Below are 17954 nucleotides of genomic sequence, written 5' to 3'. Positions count from 1 at the left end.
ACTTTTTTTTATATGTGTAGGGAATAATTCTGCATTAAACACTCATTTAGATAAAATATAATACTGACCAAATTAAGTAAGGCCAAACTACCAACCAAAAATATACTAACAACAAACTTGAACTCGCCCTACATAAATGCATAGCACACCTTGAATTGATAGCTTAATTATAGGTAGCATAGAGTCAAACTTTTGGCTTCTTATGCCCTGTACACACGGTCGGATTTTCCGACGGAAAATGTGTGATAGGACCTTGTTGTCGGAAATTCCGACCGTGTGTAGGCTCCATCACACATTTTCCATCGGAATTTCTGTTACACAAAGTTTGAGAGCTTGCTATATAATTTTCCGACAACAAAATCCGTTGTTGGAAATTCCGATCGTGTGTACGCAAATCTGGCCCACAAAGTGCCACGCATGCTCAGAATAAATTAAGAGACGAAAACTATCGGCTACTGCCACGTTTTTAGTCCCGACGTACGTGTTTTACGTCACCGCGTTCAGAATGATCGGATTTTCCAACAACTTTGTGTGACCGTGTGTATGCAAGACAAGTTTGAGCCAACATCCCTCGGAAAAAATCCATGGATTTTGTTGTCGGAATGTCCGATCAATGTCCGACCGTGTGTGCAGGGCATTATACTCTATGTCTATAATTACCCATCAGTAAGATTTCCCTTCCTTCATTTCTGACTCTGATCCTGTCCATTTGGAAGTTTTGTGTGCTCCTGCTCACCTTTGTCTATTCCAGCTGTTACCAGTCCTGGTAATCACTGTCTCTAGTACAGAGAGTGAAGGAAATCTAAAATGTTTGTCACTTTACAGGAACATGAGGTGAGATGAAATCTTCCAAAGGGGTAACCTTGAAGAGATCTCCTCTTACTTCTGGCTTTGTTTCTGGGACAGAAACATTTAACAAGTATTAAATTGTGGATTCCAGGGGATTCCATAACGCCGATTGGTTAATGTATTCATTCATGAGAAACCAGTGATGAAAAAAAGAAACTATTCTTTACTCTGTCCAAAACAAAAAGAAAAGTGTGGCTTTACACAGGAGGATTGTGGAATAAGTTTTGATCTGGCTCTACACCCAGTATTGCACTATTGAATGATGCTCACATGGTACTAAGGGGCCCAAAGTGTACCAAGAAAATATCCCCCACACCATTACATCACCAGCCTAAACCATTGATACATGATGATCCATGCTTTCATCACGTTTACGCCAAATTCTGAACCTACCATCTGAATGTCGCAGCTGAAATTGAGACTCATCAGATCAGGCCACGTTTTTCTAATCTTCTACTGTCCAATTTTGGTGAGCCTGTGCGAATGGTAGCCCCATTTTCTGTTCTTAGATGACAGGAGTGGCACTTGGTGTGGTCTTCTGCTGCTGTAGCCCATCTGCTTTGAGGTTCGATGTGTTGTGCATTCAGAGATGGTATTCTCCATACCTTGGCCTCTAATGAGTGGTTACTTGAGTTACTGTTGCCTATCTATCATCTCGAACCAGTCTGCCTATTCTCCTCTGACCTCTGACATCAACAAGGCATTTTCATCCACATAACTTTCATTCACTGGATATTTTCTGTGTTTTGGAACATTCTCTGTAAACCCGAGAGATGGTTGTGTGTGAAAATCCCAGTAGATCAGCAGTTTTTGAAATACTCAGACCAGCCCTTCTGGCACCAACAACCATGCCACATTGAAAAAAGTATAGAAAATGCTGCGCCAACTCCTAGTAAAACAGAAAAAGAGAAATACAGCAGCCAACACAACAATCTGACTAATCGTGAATATATGTGGAACAACAAAGTGTGGCGCTAATAACGTATACTAAACATCAATGAGAAAACCATTGATGCACTTTATTTAAGATTTGTTATTGGTATACACCCACATATTATTATTATTAGATGTGTATTTATTTATTTAGTTATTTATTTATATGATAGACTATATGCGCGAAATCCTTTTACCCTTATAATGAGAAAACCAAAACGTCACAGTGAGTGATGGTAATGCACAGAGTAAAAAGGGTTGTTGCCCTAAATAAATAATGATAACACCTATAATATACCAAAAAATATATATAAAAATATGGGGCGAGGGGTATCCTCCCAAAAGAGTGATAAGTGAATGATTAATACCCATAAAATATAAGGAGTATTGAAAAATAAGCTGCGTGTAACTCCTAGTAATAAATGACAGATAATTGAATCTGTTATAGTGAATGTGACATGAATGTGATGAGCAGATTAAAATTGACTGGAAAGCATACAGTTAAAAAGTTAACACAATATATATAAACTAACGTGGATGTGATATAAATAAACTCAGCAATATTACGTGTCAGTCAGACTTATTGGCTAAAATCTAAAATACATAAATGTATCAAGGGTGTAGGCATATGAAATTTTAATGTCCGTCTCTGAGGTATAAGTTGGTCACAATGTCAGTATGACCCTGTGGGTGCTCCCAGTCTTCATGTATGTTGGGATGGATATGTTAGGGACATCTCTGCATGTATGGTGATATCTTCTCCAAGTATGACCATATAATCTCAGGCGAATAAACATAAATTGCCCTTACCAGAAAGGGTGGACTCACAGGCCATTGGCGGTGAGTCAGAAAGGCTTGTACCGTCAAACGGTAGGGTGGATCAGATTCGGATCATACCGGTGGACTTGGCTTGGAAGAGCAGAAAATAGCACATGATGGTGTGTCCCTGAAGAGATTGGATTGGACCCAGGTGTCCTGTTGGACCAACCTCAATCGTCAGCCAGATTCCACAAAATCATTGACATTCCTCATAGAGGGGCAAGGAAAAAAGGAAGGACCTCCACATAGTGTAAATCCATTTAAAACAATAAGGAATTTATTGGTATAAAAATGGCAAGAAATTATATCCAACAAATAATAAAAAAGGGCAGTAAAAATTGGGCTCAGTTGAGCTGGGCAACGCAGTAAGTGGTGGTTGGGGTAAACAAACGAATCCGATGCGTTTCGTCCTCTAAGACACTCAAGGACGAAACGCGTCGGATTGGTTTGGATTTTGTGGAATCTGGCTGACGATTGAAGTTGGTCCAACAGGACACCTGGGTCCAATCCAATCTCTTCAGGGACACACCATCGTGTGGTATTTTCTGTTCTTCCAAGCCAAGTCCATCGGTATGGGCCAAATCTGATCCACCCTACCGTTTGACAGTACAAGCCTTTCTGACTCACCGCCAACGGCCTGTGAGTCCACCCTTTCTGGTAAGGGCAATTTATGTTTATTTGCCTGAGATTATATGGTCATACTTGGAGAAGCTATCACCCTACATGCAGAGATGTCCCTAACAGTTCCATCAAAACATACATGAAGACTGGGAGCACCCACAGGGTCATACTGACATTGTGACCAACTTATACCTCAGAGACGGACATTAAAATTCCATATGCCTACACCCTTGATACATTTGTGTATTTTAGATTTTAGCCAATAAGTCTGACTGACACGTAATATTGCTGAGTTTATTTATATCACATCCACGTTAGTTTATATATATTGTGTTAACTTTTTAACTGTATGCTTTCCAGTCAATTTTAACCATGCCACATTCAAACTCTCTTAAATTCCCTTTATTTATTATTCCCCATTCAGATGCTCGGTATGAACTTCAGCAAGTCCTCTTCACCACATCTAGATGTCTAAATGTATTGAGTTGCTTCACATGATTGGCTGATTAGCAATTTGCGTTACCAAGCAATTGAACAGGTGTACCTAATAACGTGGCCGGTGATATAGATATATTTAAATATATATATATATATATATATATATATATATATATATATATATATATATATATATATATATAAATATATATATTTTTTTATTAAATTGACTGAAGAATCTTTTGATTTTTTTTTTCACCATCCCTTGCCCTGACATCATTTCTGAGATATTTGTTGGTCAGGGCTCCACATGGGACACCACAACATTTATTTTAGGCTCCAGGTTTATTAGATGTGTTTTCCGTCTACAGGGTTCTATAGGGGGCAAAATTGAAATGTCAGCTTCAGTTACTGAAATGTGGCTTGCTGATTTCTGGGGACCTGGTCTAAAATTCAGGTGGTCAGAGAAGACAACGATTAAAGAAAGCAAGAGCACAGTTTGTGAACTGTGCATCTTTATTTGTGCTACCTTTCTTATTCAGCTGTCCCAGGCCCTGTTCCACACGTGTAGACACTAAATGCAGGAAAATACCATTTTTTTTGTTCGCTGTGGGTTCTGGATTTCCCACTAAAATCAATTTTTAACTTCAAAAAGACTGTAATCCTGCATTTATAAATGATAAAACTTCCATGTTCCTTGATGAGCCAGCAGAGTTACAGACACACAAAGGGCCAGCGGTGAAAGGCAAATGAGATTAAGTTCTTAGTGCACATTACTTCTTGAGAACTTGTTCGTTACTAATGAGAAAGAAGGATTAGATGCAGCAGTGTTATAACAAGATCTTTTTAATATTCTTGCAAAATAATGACTGTTGGCTGAATGACCTCTGGAGTAGGGAAAAATATTAGTGACATTTCATTGATGAACTTGATATCAAATGTTGTATACGTGATATGTATATCATGTATTTTACATAATTGGCTCACACATTCTTAATATATCAGTAAACAAAGCTAGATATTGAGAGGACACATGTTTATTTCAGAGCGGCCTGGTACAGAAATGGGCCTGTATATATATCTACAAAATGTTCAACATCATAAAGTGTAAGTTATTACAGATTATTTGAACTTTGGAAATCTTTATTAGTGCTTAAATGCTTTGATAGAGTAACATGACACAGATGCGTTTACATAATTCTCCTATACCTCTAAGGTACGGTATCTTCTGGTATCATCTTGTCTTTCACACATCAGGGCTTCTTCACCCTGTAAAAGATACTGTATGGATTATAAGGAGTAAAGGACCCCATGTTGTTGCTGATAATCAGATTTACCTTAGGTGAAGCAGCAAACAATCCACATTATTGACTTAAGCCTGGTACACACAGGCCAAACGTCAACAGAAACTGGCCAACATTTGGCCCGTGTGTACTTCAGCCTGTCCAACAGAAGCTGGCCGAACATCTAGCTTCTGTCGAAAGGGCATGCCGGAAAAACATCTGACGATTGGCATCCCTGACCGGTGTGTTCTGGCGGGGCATTGCAGAACACAATAGCTCAGTAGGGTGGGATGATCGCTGTACTAACATTGGATAGTTAGCACAGTGAGCTCCTCCCGAGCGCCTCAGTTTTTTTTTTTCGTTCAGCCCACTGGATTCAACAAAAAAAAACTGATAGTGTGTACCAGGCTTCACTATTATACTTAGTGTGCTGATCATTTACTGACCATCGCTTTTTAGATTAAGATCTTAAATATGGTATATGTAATGTTGGAAGAAAATTATATTAATGCAGATGGGACATGGGAACAATATGGCTTGGACAATATTGCTTTGAAAGGACTTTGATTTGAGGCAGATGACAACTGAAGAATGCACAAGGTCGTTATCATCTGACCAGTAGGACTCCTGGGGCTATTCAACTGCCCCCCCCCACACACACACACACACACACACACACCTGTTCAGCATGGGGCCCGAAGGCTGTTGAATTGGATGGAAATCCTGTGTTATTATCCGCTCAAAGAGAGAGGTTGAGCCTGGGAGAGGAATGAACTTTTCTGACTCTTATGCCGTGTACACATGGGCAGACTTTTCGACCGGACTGGTCTGACGGGACAAATCCGTCGGACAATCTGACCTTGTGTGGGCTTCATTGGACCAGCAGCTGACTTTTTCAATCGAAAATCAGACAGACTTTAGATCTGGAACATGTTTCAAATCTTTCCGATGGACTTGAGTCCGGTCGAAAAATCAGCTCGTCTATATGCTAGTCCGACAGACGAAAACCGACGCTAGGGCAGCTATTGACTACTGGCTATCAACTTCCTTATTTTAGTCCGGTCGTACGTCATCGTACGAATCCATCGGACTTTGGTGTGATCGTGTGTAGGCAAGTCCGTTAGTTCGAAAGTCCGTCGGAAGTCCGTCAAAAGTACGTCGAAAGTCCGTTGGAAAGACCGTCGGACCTTTGATGGTGAAAAGTCTGCCCGTGTGTACACGGCATTAGTTCAAATGTCTTCAGTGACTGTGATTACAAACCCCCAGCTTGGGTGTGGTCTCAAGTCTGGCATGAGAGATTGAGAGAGTGTGTGTGTGTGTGTGTGATGGCCATACACACGATCAGAAATTCCACCAGCAAAAGTCGGATGTGAACTTTTGGTCAGAAATTCCGACCATGTGTATGCTCCATCTGACTTTTGCTGGCAGAATTCCAGCCAGCAAAAGATTGAGAGCAGGTTCTCTATTTTTCGGTTGGAAAAAGTTCCTATCCAAAAATGCGTTCGTCTGTATGCAATTCGGACTCACAAAAAATCACACATGCTCGGAAACAATTCGATGCATGCTCGGAAGCATTAAACTTCATTTTCTCGGCTCGTCGTAGTGTTGTATGTCACCGCGTACTTGAAGGTCGAAAGTTCAGAGAACTTTTGTGTGACCGTGTGTATGCAAGGCAAGCTTGAGCGGAATCCCGTCGGAAAAACCATCCTTGTTTTTTCTGATGGAATTTCTGATCGTGTGTATGGGGCATTAGGCTAGTGAAGACCCCCTTCTTCCCCATCACCTCATTCCCTTTTCCCTCTCCTTATTTATAACTGTAATGTATTTACATCCCTTTTTGTGAATAAACCCAAATCTTACTTTAAGACCTATTCATCCTTAACCAGAATTGAGACACCCTAGAACAAAGCATATTTTACAGTATATGATTTAGACATTTCAAATGCTCTGTTTAAACAATCTGCTGTATTTGTTTAACGTAGTGATTGTAAGCTTTGTTCTTTAATCCCTTGCCGACCAGCCGCCGTCATTTTACTGCGGCAGGTCGGCACGATCCAGCGAGCCGTTGTAGCTATACTCACGGGATCGGGATAGCAGGTGCGCGCGCCCGCTGCGCAGTGGGGGTGCCGATGCTTGTGGCTGATGGTCGCGATGACCGCCGGCCACGAGCAATCGCGGGCACAAGAGGCAGAACAGGGATGAGTGTGTGTAAACACACACTCATCCCTGTTCTGTTCTGAGAGGCATGACAGATCGTGACTTCCTATTAGCTAGAAACCACGATCACTTCACTTCCTCGAGGTCAGTCCCCTCCCCCTACAGTTAGAAACACAAACAGGGAACATGGTTAATCCCTTGATCGCCCCCTAGTGTTAACCCCTTCCCTGCCAGTGACATTTTTACAGTAATCAGTGCATTTTTATAGTAATTTTCATTCATTTTTTCCATCAGCTCATCCCCCACAGTTATTACCTTTTGTTTCCACTTGACCCTCCTTTCTAGATTGTAAGCTCTAACGAGCAGGGCCCTCTGATCCCTCCTGTATTGATTTGTATTGTAAGTGTACTGTCTGCTCCCATGTTGTAAAGCGCTGCGCAAACTGTTGGCGCTATATAAATCCTGAATAATAATAATAATATAAATGCCAATGGTCCAAAAAATGCCATAATGTCGCAGTCTGGATAAAAATCGCAAATCACCGCCATTACTAATAAAAAAATTTTATTGCCAAAGCTTAATTGAACAAGTTGAGGTTAGAAGCTGATTGGCTACCATGCACAACTGCACCAGATTCTGAGTGCTCCAGTTTTAGTAAATCTCCTCCTAACTTTTGCTCAAACAAATCAATATACGCTTATTGCTATTTTCTTAATACATATCGGCCTAAACTGAGAAAAAATTTGCTTTTTATTTAAAAAAATGGGGATATTTATTATAGTAAAAAGTACAAAATATTGGGGGTTATTTACGAAAGGCAAATCCACTTTGCACTGCAAGTGCACTTGTAAGTGCAGTCGCTGTAAATTTGAGGGGTAGATCTGAAACGAGGGGAAGCTCTGCTGATTTTATCATCCAAACATGTGCAAGCTAAAATGCTGTTTTTTATATTCCTTTCATGTCCCCCTCGGATCTACAGCAATTGCACTTGAAAGTGCACTTTCAGTGCACTTTCAAGTGCACTGGAAGTGCACTTGTAGTGCAAAGTGGATTTGCCTTTAGTAAATAACCCCCATTGCGCTTTTTTCAAAATTGACGCTCTTATTTTGTTTATAGCACAGAAAATAAAAACCGCAGAGGCGGTCAAATACCACCAAAAGAAAGCTCTATTTGTGGGGAAAAAAAGGACATCAATTTTGTTTGGGTACAACGTTGCACGACCGCGCAATTGTCAGTTAAAACGACGCAGTGCCGAATCGCAAAAAATGGCCTGGTTTAAGTGGTTAAACTATAGTTTAAGTTTCACAATACAAAAAAATTGTAGTAAAATGTAATTTAGGTCAGCTCTGCCAAAATTGCTTCTGATACTTCTCAAGTTTTATAATGATACATTTGGATAAATACATATTTACATCTGGAGTATTCCATCCAGGTCTGGTCACCAGTCCTCAGGAAGGATATGTTGGAGCTGGAAAGAGTCCAGAGAGGGCCAGCAAAATGAATAAGTGGACCTCAATTAAGGGGGACGACTGCAAGCACCGGACTTATTCTCTCTGGAGAGGAGATGATTGAGAGGAGATATGATAGTGATATACAAATACCTCAGTGGTGATCCCAGCATACAAAGAAAACTGTTCAGTCTCAGGGAGTGCAAAGGCCCGTACACACGATCGGACTTACCGACGGGAAATGTTGGATGTCAGGCTGTTGGCGGAAAATCCGACCGTGTGTATGTTCCATCGCACAATTGTTGTCGGACTTTCCCTCAACAAATGTTGGCTAGCATGTCTTCAAATTTTCCGGCAACAAATGGGTGTTGTCGGATTTTCCGATCGTGTGTACACAAGTCCGTCAGACAAAAGTCCAAAGTACAAACACAATTGCTCGGAAACAAGGACGAGCCAGAAGCGGTCGGTCTTGTAAACTAGCGTTCATAATGTACAATTAACATTCGTGACGTGACAAATTATACAATTTCCAAATGCAGCTCACAATTATCTTCTTCTTTAATGGGATAATAATGAAGCTGCTTTGCTGGTGATACTGATGGGGTTATTGCAAACTACTTTTCAAAGGCTTTTTTTTTCTAGTGATATCAAAAATAATATTATTATGCTTTTTTTTTATTTGGGAAGGTTACCACAACACCATTATCCTGTAGTTTTTAAGGTAAAAGATACAACTATGTTGTATTTTTTTAAATGTAACTGCTTCCTCCCAAACTGTCATTTGAAGTAAAACACATAGCCAAGTATTATTCTTCACATTTTTTTTATTGTGCATTAAAAAAATAAAACAAATAATTAGACATGCTATCTGCCAATAGAACTTAACCAAAAAGTGCATTCTATGCATCCAAAAATATGGAAAATATACCAAATGAAATCATTATTCAATCAAAAAAATTATGTCAAAGCAAGGCCAATAATAAATAACACGTTATCTCCTCTGATTCTGCAACATTCTGTCTGGTTGACAACCGGCCGTTCAGAAACGAACTGAGAAGCGCAAACTGAAAAGTGCGAAATGAAAAGCATGAAATGAAAAGTGCAAAATGAAAAGCGTGAATCAACACTCACCAAACTTCTACTAACACGAAATTAGCAGGAGCCCAAAGGGTGGCACAAAAGAGCTGAAAAAACAAGTAGTATGTCTAGTACGTCACTACGTTCGTAATTGTTAGCCAACATTTGTGTGACCGTGTGTATGCAAGACAAGTTTGGGCCAATGCCCTTCGGACAAAATTCCACGGTTTTGTTGGCAGAAAGTCCGATCGTGTGTACGAGGCATAAGAGGACATGGGGCCATACAATGAGATTGGAGGGGAAGCGGTTTAACCTTAAGCTACATTGGGGGTTTTTCACTGTAAGGGCGATAAGGATGTGGAACCCTCTTCCACAACTGGTGGTGTCAGCAGGAAGTATTGATAGTTTTAAAAGACTCTTGGACTTACATCTTAGTGAACACAATATACAGGGATATATATGGGAAATGATTATTGACATTGACACACATACACCTACACGGTTTGAACTGGATGGACTAGCGTCTTTATTCAACCTTACCTACTATGAAACTATTTCCCCTGGCCTTCCTAAAATTGGGTATTTGTAACCAAATCAGGACAAGTGGGAGCATTAGTTTCTCAGTCAGAGTATTTATATAAAGCACAGCATTTTAGGACTTTTATAATCTAATATTAGATTTTCATGGTATTGTGTTAAAACTGTGTTATCACTGCCATAACCATATACCTTACCATGTACAGTAAAACCTTGGATTGCGAGCATAATTCGTTCCGGAAACATGCTTGTAATCCAAAACACTTGTACATCAAAGCAAATTTCCCCATAAGAAATAATGGAAACTCCAATGATTCATTCCACAACCACTTATTCATAAGTCCTTCAGTCTATAGTGTATATAAAAAGAATATAGCAATGTGATAGGTTGTGTAACCATGAAATGTCCATACACAAATGGAAGCCTCCACAAGAAGATTAGAAGCAAAATTCAACAGATGCTACAGAGTATACAAGAGAAGAGAGGCGCCTATAAGTGTAGCAATATGGTTACATTTAATGAAAGTACAACATTTAGCAACTTTCATGTTTGAAGATTAAAACAGGCACATCGAAGTATGCAGGCATCCAGGGTTAAGCTATTCACATAGAACATCACCCGCACCGCCGGCTCTCACCGCTGTCAGCCTGCAATCATGACCGGGAAAACTACCCTGCAGTAGAACGATCTGAAAATGAGGTTTGAACCGCTCGTGGAGCACAGCGTGGAAGGGACAACGTCAATGGCGGTGAGGAGGATGGTCTATGTGGACAGCTTTACCCTGGATGCCTGCATACTTAGATTTGCCTCTTTTAATCATCAACCATGTGAGTTTCTAAATGTTGTATCTTCATTAAATGTAACTGTATTGCTACACTTAGAGGTACCTTTCTTCTCTTTTAAACTCAGTTGTGACGTGATGCTACTTGTATATCATGACATCGCTTGTATATCAAGTCAAAATTTATTTAAAATTGTAGCCTGTCTTGCAAAATGCTCTGAAACCAAGTTACTCTCAAACCAAGGTTTTTCTGTATTTGTGTTAACTGTGGAAGTGTATGCGCAGTGTATGCATGTTAGTAAATATGGTGAGGTTGAACTCACTTTGAAATCTCAATTACGTTTGCCCTTTTGGGAAGAAGCAAGTTATTTAATTCTCAAAGTTTGTCTTTAACAGAAGAGGCAATCAGTCAACTTGGACAAAGAATGATAATTTGAAAAATCATTTAAGTCCAATTTCACCAACTAGATGAACATTTAAATCGTGAGCATTTTTAGCAAACATAAGTAAAGGAACTAATTGTATGAGCTGTTTTGTCTTAATCTGCCATCATGCTGATTTAATGAACGTCAACAGAAAGAAAGATATTTGAGAAACAAATGCAATAAGAAGAGTTAAAAGGGAACCATGTGGATCTTGAAAGGTGGAATGCTTTGTGTAAAGTGTGCTTCCTGTGGATGCTAAAAGACGATGGGAAGGAAGGTCTAAGCAGAAACAATAATTGTTCTATAAGTTACATGGTAAAAAGTTTCTGTAAAAAGTTAAACTTCTCTTTTTGAGTTTGAACTTGATAGACACGTGTGTCTTTTGAACCTATGTAAGTGCACCAGTCACACAGTGGAGCCTGCCACATTATGAGCTTTAACAATCTTATTAGCAATAAAGGTTAAGGATTTACTAGAAAGTTATGACATTTCCTAAAATCTACCCAGATTCAGTTCTGCCAGTACATTCCCTGATTTAATCACTGGTTCTCGTGAAAAAGTAAAGTAGCCAGTCAGACTTATGGAATCTCCTGAAATGTCAAAATTCTATACTTTATTCATTGTTTTGAAAGCCACAGGGAAGGTTTTTAATTTTTTTGTAGAAATGAGGAGTATTAGGACTTGTCCAGCGAAGCCATGTAAGATGACCAAACCAATTTAACAGGGTCTTCTTCATTTTATGGCGTAGTGTCTGTATTGTACTGTACTATATTGTATTGTAAGTGTCCTATTACAGAGCATAAATGCAGCAGCTCTTAGAAGAAACATTATGTTTACTATTTGTTTTTCAGGATTTTGTTCTTTAATTAATGTGCTCATACCCTGTTTCCCCAAAAATAAGACCTAGCATGATTGTCAGTGATGGCTGCAATATAAGCCCTACCCCCCAAATAAACCCTACCCTGTTTCCCCGAAAATAAGCCCTACCCTGAAAATAAGACCTACTAGGACTTTAACTAGGGCTTATTCGGGGGTAGGGCTTATATTGCAGCCATCACCGACAATCACGCTAGGTCTTATTTTTGGGGAAACAGGGTATATCATTACCCACAGCTAATGAGGACCTTGGGTTGATGAACCAATTTAAAGGATTATAGTGGCTTGGATCATAGATATATTTTGTGGTCAACTAAATGAAGAATAGTAATTTTTATAATATGAACTAGCATAAAATCCTTTAGACCTAGATAAATTGAAAGTTTTGTTAAGAAAGAACAAAGTTTTTCAAACAATTTTAGCTTTTTTTTCCCTATTAACTTTATATTACGTGGTTACATCATTACATAGTTACATATTAGGCGAGGTTGAAAAAGGACACAAGTCCATCAAGTCCAACCTATGTGTGTGATTATATGTCAGTATTACATTGTATATCCCTGTATGTTGTGGTCGTTCAGGTGCCTATATAATAGTTTTTTTAAATTATCAATGCTCCCCGCTGAAAACACTGCCTGTTGAAGAGAATTCCACATCCTAACCGCTCTTATAGTAAAAATCCCTCTATGCAGTTTAAGGTTAAACTGCTTTACTGCTAATTTTAGTTAATGTCCACGTGTCTTATTAAATTCCCTTTCGCAGAAATGCTTTATCCCTGTTGTGGGTTCACCAGTACGGTATTTGTACATTGAAATCATATCCCCTCTCAAGCGTCTCCTCTCCAGAGACAAAAAGTTCAGTGCTCGTAACTTTTTCTCATAACTAAGGTCCTTCAATCCCTTTATTAGTTTTGTTGCCCTTCTCTGGACTCTCTCCAGTTCTAGCACATGCTTCCTGAGGACTGGTGCCCAGAACTGCACAGCATACTCCAGGTGTGGCCAGACCAGAGTCTTGTAGAGTGGGAGAAGTATCGTTTTATCTCTGGAGTCAATCCCCTTTTTAATGCATGCCAATATTCTGTTTGCTTTGCTTGCAGCAGCTTGGCATTGCATGGCATTGCTGAGCCTGTCATCTACTAGGACCCCCAGGTCCCTTTCCATCCTAGATTCCCCCAGAAGTTCTCCACCTAGTGAGTAGATTGCTTTCATATTTTTTCCACCCAAATGCATTATTTTACATTTTTCTACATTAAACCTCATTTGCCATGTAGTTGCCCACCCCATTAATTTGTTCAGATCTTCTTACAAGGTTTCCACATCTTGCGGAGAAGTTATTGCCCTGCTTAGCTTAGTATAGTCCACAAATACAGAGATTGAGCTGTTTAGCCCATCCTCTGGGTCATTTATGAATAAATTAAATAGGGTTCGTCCCAGGACAGAACCCTGGGGGACCCCACTTTCCAACCCGGACCATTCCGAGTACTCCCCATTTATCACTCTGAACTCGCCCCTGTAGCCAGTTTTCAATCCATGTACTCACCCTATGGTCCATGCCAACGGATCTTACTTTGTACAGTAAACATTTATGGAGAACTGTATCAAATGCTTTTGCAAAATCCAGATACACCGTGTCTACGGGCCTTCCTTATCTATCTACCTATCTAGATGGCAGCTCCCCTCCTCATGGAAGGTTAATAGATGGGTTTGGCAAGAACGATTCTTCATAAATCCATGCTGAATACTGCTAATGATACCGTTGTCATTACTAAAATCTTATATATAGTCCCTTATCATCCCCTCCAAGAGCTTGCATACAATTGATGTTAGGCTAACTGGTCTGTAATTCCCAGGGATGCAACTTGGTCCCTTTTTAAATATTGGTGCTACATTGGCTTTTCTCCAATCAGCTGGTACCATTCCAGTCAGTAAACTGTTCGTAAAAATTAGGAACAGTGGTCTGACAATTACTTGACCGAGTTCCTTAAGGTCCCTCGGATGCAAACCATCTGGTCCTGGTGACTTATTAATGTTACGTTTTTCAAGTCTATTTCTAATTCTGTCCTCTGTTAGCCATGAGGCTGTGACATGTCATGAGGATAAACATTTCAGTTTTGGTTACTGAAGCCCCCCCGATTCCTTAGTGAAGACTGAGAAGAATAAATTCAATACCTTCGCCATCTCTCCATCCTTAGTAACCAGATTCCCTTCATAATTCTTTATAGGACCAATATGATCTGACTTTTCTTACTATTTATGTACTTAAAGAATTTCTTGGGATTTTTTTTTACTCTCCTCCACTATGTGCCTTTCTGTGTTGCATTCTTTGTAAAGTTAGAATGCTAATGATGATCCCTCAGCCTTGTATTTTTTGAAGGCCTTCTCCTTTGCTTTTATATGCATTTTTATGTTGGAGTTAAGCCACCCAGGACTTTTATTAGCTCTTTTAAATTTATTTCCCATTGGGATGCACTGCCTAATGCCCTTATTTAATATGCTCTTAAAGCATACCCATTTTTCCTGTGTGTTCTTTGTTCCTAAGATTTTATCCCAATTATTATCTTCTAGCAAGGATCGTAGTTTAGGGAAGTTGGCTGTTTCGAAATTCAGTGTCTTTGTATTCCCCTTATGTTTCCAATTTGTGTGATTTATACTAAAAGGAATTGACCTATGATCGCTGTTTCCTAAATTGCACTGTATATCCACATCCGTGATCAGGTCTGTATTGTTGGTAATCAGTAGGTCTAGTAAAGCTTTGTTTCTAGTTGGTGCATTTACCATCTGACCCATGAAATTGTCCTGCAAGACATTTAGGAACTGACGAGCCCTAGATGACGGCGCAGTTCCTTCCACCCAGTCTATGTCTGGATAATTAAAATCCTCCATTATAATGACACTTCCCATTCTTGCCGCTAATACAAATTGTGATAGGAGGTCCGCCTCCTCCCTCTGGTTGGGGGGCCTATAGCATACTTCCAATATTACTTCCCCCTTGGTTTCCTCCCTTTGTAGCTCTACCCATAAGGATTCCACTTGCTCCCTTAGTGATGTAATTTCTCACACTCACTTGTACATCATTTCTGGTAAACTTTTAAAATCTATATGTTCTGGCACTTTGAAGTAACCTATTTTGTAACCTTCACATAACCAGTGTAAAGCTAAGTTTATATGTTTACATATGCCGCATATTTCGTATTTTGACTAATGGTTTGAACTATCACATTTAATTGGACCTATTTCCTTTATTGTAGGTTTTCACTGGAATCTTTACAGCAGAAATGGTATTTAAGCTGATAGCCTTAGATCCATACTATTATTTCCAAGAAGGCTGGAACATTTTTGATGGTATCATTGTGAGCCTCAGTTTAATGGAGTTGGGTCTGGCTAACGTGGAAGGATTATCAGTGCTTAGGTCATTCAGATTGGTAAGAACATTGTTGTGTACATGAAAAAAGTAAAAATCTGGCACCGGGACATCTTGGCATTAAAAATGTATACCTTTATTTAATCCATCGAACCATAGAAAGAAATCAATTCCTAAAAATTAACACATTTAAGCCTCCTACATAGGCCTTAGTCATATCTTATGACTAAGGCCTATGTTGGAGACAGAAACGCATCAGTTTTTAGGAATCAATTTCGTTTTTGGTTTGATGGATTAAATAAAGATATACATTTTTAGTGCCAAGACATTCTGGTGCCGCATTTTTACTTTATTCACTGGAATTTGGACGTTCGGTACTACGTCGGTCCGGGCACCTATTTCACCATGTCTATCCTTCTGGGATTTTGGGATTGTAGCACTTCCTTTGTTGCTCTATTGTTTTGTACATAACTTTGTAAGGCCAGCATTCTGTTAAAAGGATACTAGCTGAAAACTATAGGTTGCCCCATAAAAACAGCTTTAATTTTCGAACTGGTGTTTAAAATCTTTGGGACAGTAGATCTGTCATTCACTAGCAAAATATTCTAGGTTAACTGCCTGACCCTTCAGTCAACCATTGTGACCACCCATTGAGTGTTACCCTGTAAAAAAGACATAGACCTCTCAGGTGGAATTTCAGAAACCCACAGTAAAGTTTGCACACACTTTACCTTATAATTCTTAAAAAAAATGTAATCATGTATATTTTCTTTTAGCTCCGAGTGTTCAAGTTGGCAAAATCATGGCCTACCCTCAACATGTTGATCAAGATCATTGGTAACTCTGTAGGAGCTCTGGGAAACTTGACTTTGGTGTTGGCCATCATTGTGTTTATTTTTGCTGTGGTGGGCATGCAGCTGTTTGGTAAAAGCTACAAGGAATGTGTCTGCAAGATCTCAGAGGACTGTGAGCTTCCACGCTGGCACATGAATGACTTCTTCCATTCCTTCCTAATTGTGTTCCGTGTATTGTGTGGAGAATGGATCGAGACTATGTGGGACTGTATGGAGGTTGCTGGACAATCTATGTGCCTTTTGGTCTTCATGTTAGTGATGGTCATTGGCAATCTTGTGGTGAGTACTCAACAAAGTGAAATTACCTGTATATACAGCTGCATTTTAAATTAATTAAACATAATCACATGGCTACTTCAGCAAACTCATACAGGTCTCTTGTATAAAATATAGCACAGTTGGACTCATGCAAGGATTTGAATATTAAAGTGTATGAAAAGCAAGAACCTTTTATTTTAGTACTAAATAATGTAGGAAAGGGTTAAAATGCCTTTCAGGTTATTTTTTGCAGCCTGTGCCCCACGCTTCAGAGATTTACCTTCACTCCCTTTTCCCCGAGCAACAGGAAATTAGGAATAAAAATCTCTCCAAATGAATAGAATTCCCCTCTTCGAGCACTGTCATAAGAACAGTTGTTCTATTCAGAGGATTTTCCCTCACCCTTTGCTCTTGTGACAACTCTACAGTTTTGGATTTCTCATCACTTTCTGTCTCAGTGTCAAGTATCACCAGGACAAATAGAGGGGTGAATTTCCCCAGCATTGAAATAGACAGTAGTAAACACCTGACAGGGGGTCTAGCCTTTCTCCCTCCAAATGTAAAAATAAAATTGCCTTTACATACACTTTAATTCTTACATTATTTGAACTGTGTGCAGGTTTACTTACAAGGCATGAAGTCAGACAGGTGCCAGGGCAGTAACCTTTAATAATCCAGGAGGAGATTCTGCTACAAACCTGAAGAGTCAAAGGTGCAAATAAAAATCTCTCTAGTAAAACTGCTCAATTATAGGTCAAGGCTACATATTAATCATTTTCATTTCATTTGATACAAATACAGTATGAAGAACAATAGGATGGCCGCACACCACAGCAAGAGGGTTAATGCTTAAATATTCTTTATTGTAGCCACAATGCCAGAGATATCACAGGAGCATGACTAGTCTATTGATGCGTTTCACGCGATTATTACGTGCTTGTTCACAACACAAGTATGGCCTCAGCACAAGTCATTAAAATGCACAGCTCGAAGGCAAGGCACCTGAAAGGGCTTGAGTTGATTGGTTGACTAATAAAACACTTAAAACACACAGCAATGGGGGCTAAGTTTTCCCCTTACTTTCCAATCTGTATATGGGATGGTGGGAGCGTCACTACATTTTTGGAGGTGATAATCCCTTCCGATCCCATATCAGAATGTTTAATCGCTACATAGATGATTTGACATTCATTGAAGATGACCGTTTTGGAACTTTGGAACAGTTCTTATGCCTTGT

At 39.5% G+C, this 17954-nt stretch overlaps 1 protein-coding gene across 5 annotated transcripts in view; it reads left to right on the top strand.

Moving 5' to 3' along the window:
- Nucleotides 1-17954, top strand: part of LOC141147023 (sodium channel protein type 2 subunit alpha) — a 323489-nt gene that overhangs the window by 215670 nt on the left and 89865 nt on the right. For all 5 annotated transcript variants that reach the window (XM_073633969.1, XM_073633971.1, XM_073633967.1 and 2 more), the window contains 2 exons: nucleotides 15493-15666; nucleotides 16382-16738. In XM_073633969.1, the coding sequence (XP_073490070.1) occupies nucleotides 15493-15666; nucleotides 16382-16738 (531 nt within the window). The remainder of the gene's footprint in view (nucleotides 1-15492; nucleotides 15667-16381; nucleotides 16739-17954) is intronic.

This window comes from Aquarana catesbeiana, linkage group LG06 (assembly GCF_042186555.1).
Source record: "Aquarana catesbeiana isolate 2022-GZ linkage group LG06, ASM4218655v1, whole genome shotgun sequence".
In the NCBI taxonomy this organism is placed as follows: Eukaryota; Metazoa; Chordata; class Amphibia; order Anura; family Ranidae; genus Aquarana; species Aquarana catesbeiana.
The sequence above is the reverse complement of the archived record's forward strand: the minus strand, read 5'-3'. Positions and strand labels throughout refer to the sequence as shown.